Source organism: Eimeria mitis, genomic scaffold (assembly GCF_000499745.2).
Source record: "Eimeria mitis Houghton genomic scaffold, Emh_scaff1200, whole genome shotgun sequence".
NCBI classification, from domain to species: domain Eukaryota; phylum Apicomplexa; class Conoidasida; order Eucoccidiorida; family Eimeriidae; genus Eimeria; species Eimeria mitis.
Genome location: NW_013568170.1, coordinates 11676 through 11880, shown reverse-complemented (window position 1 = coordinate 11880; position 205 = coordinate 11676). Strand labels below are relative to the sequence as shown.

Genomic DNA, 205 nt, shown 5'->3' with positions numbered 1-205 from the left:
ACGGCGACAAACCCTTGAAGGCTGCACGACGGCGTAAAACAACTTCTGCTGCTGCTGCTGCTGCTGCTGCCGAGACTGCAGCAGCAGCAGCACCAACAGCAGCAGCAGCACCAACAGCAGCAAAGACAACAGCAGCAGCAACAGCAGCAGCAAGACCTGCTTCAGCCCGCCCTCGTGCATCCAAGACCCCGAGCAACGCGCGTAA

General features: G+C 60.0%; 1 protein-coding gene across 1 annotated transcript in view; it reads left to right on the top strand.

Moving 5' to 3' along the window:
• The window catches only part of EMH_0031760 (uncharacterized protein), a gene marked incomplete at both ends in the record, with an annotated part of 1666 nt that overhangs the window by 1218 nt on the left and 243 nt on the right, over positions 1-205 (top strand). Inside the window, one exon of the mRNA XM_013494563.1 lies at positions 3-205. Coding sequence (XP_013350017.1) covers positions 3-205 — 203 coding nt within the window. The remainder of the gene's footprint in view (positions 1-2) is intronic.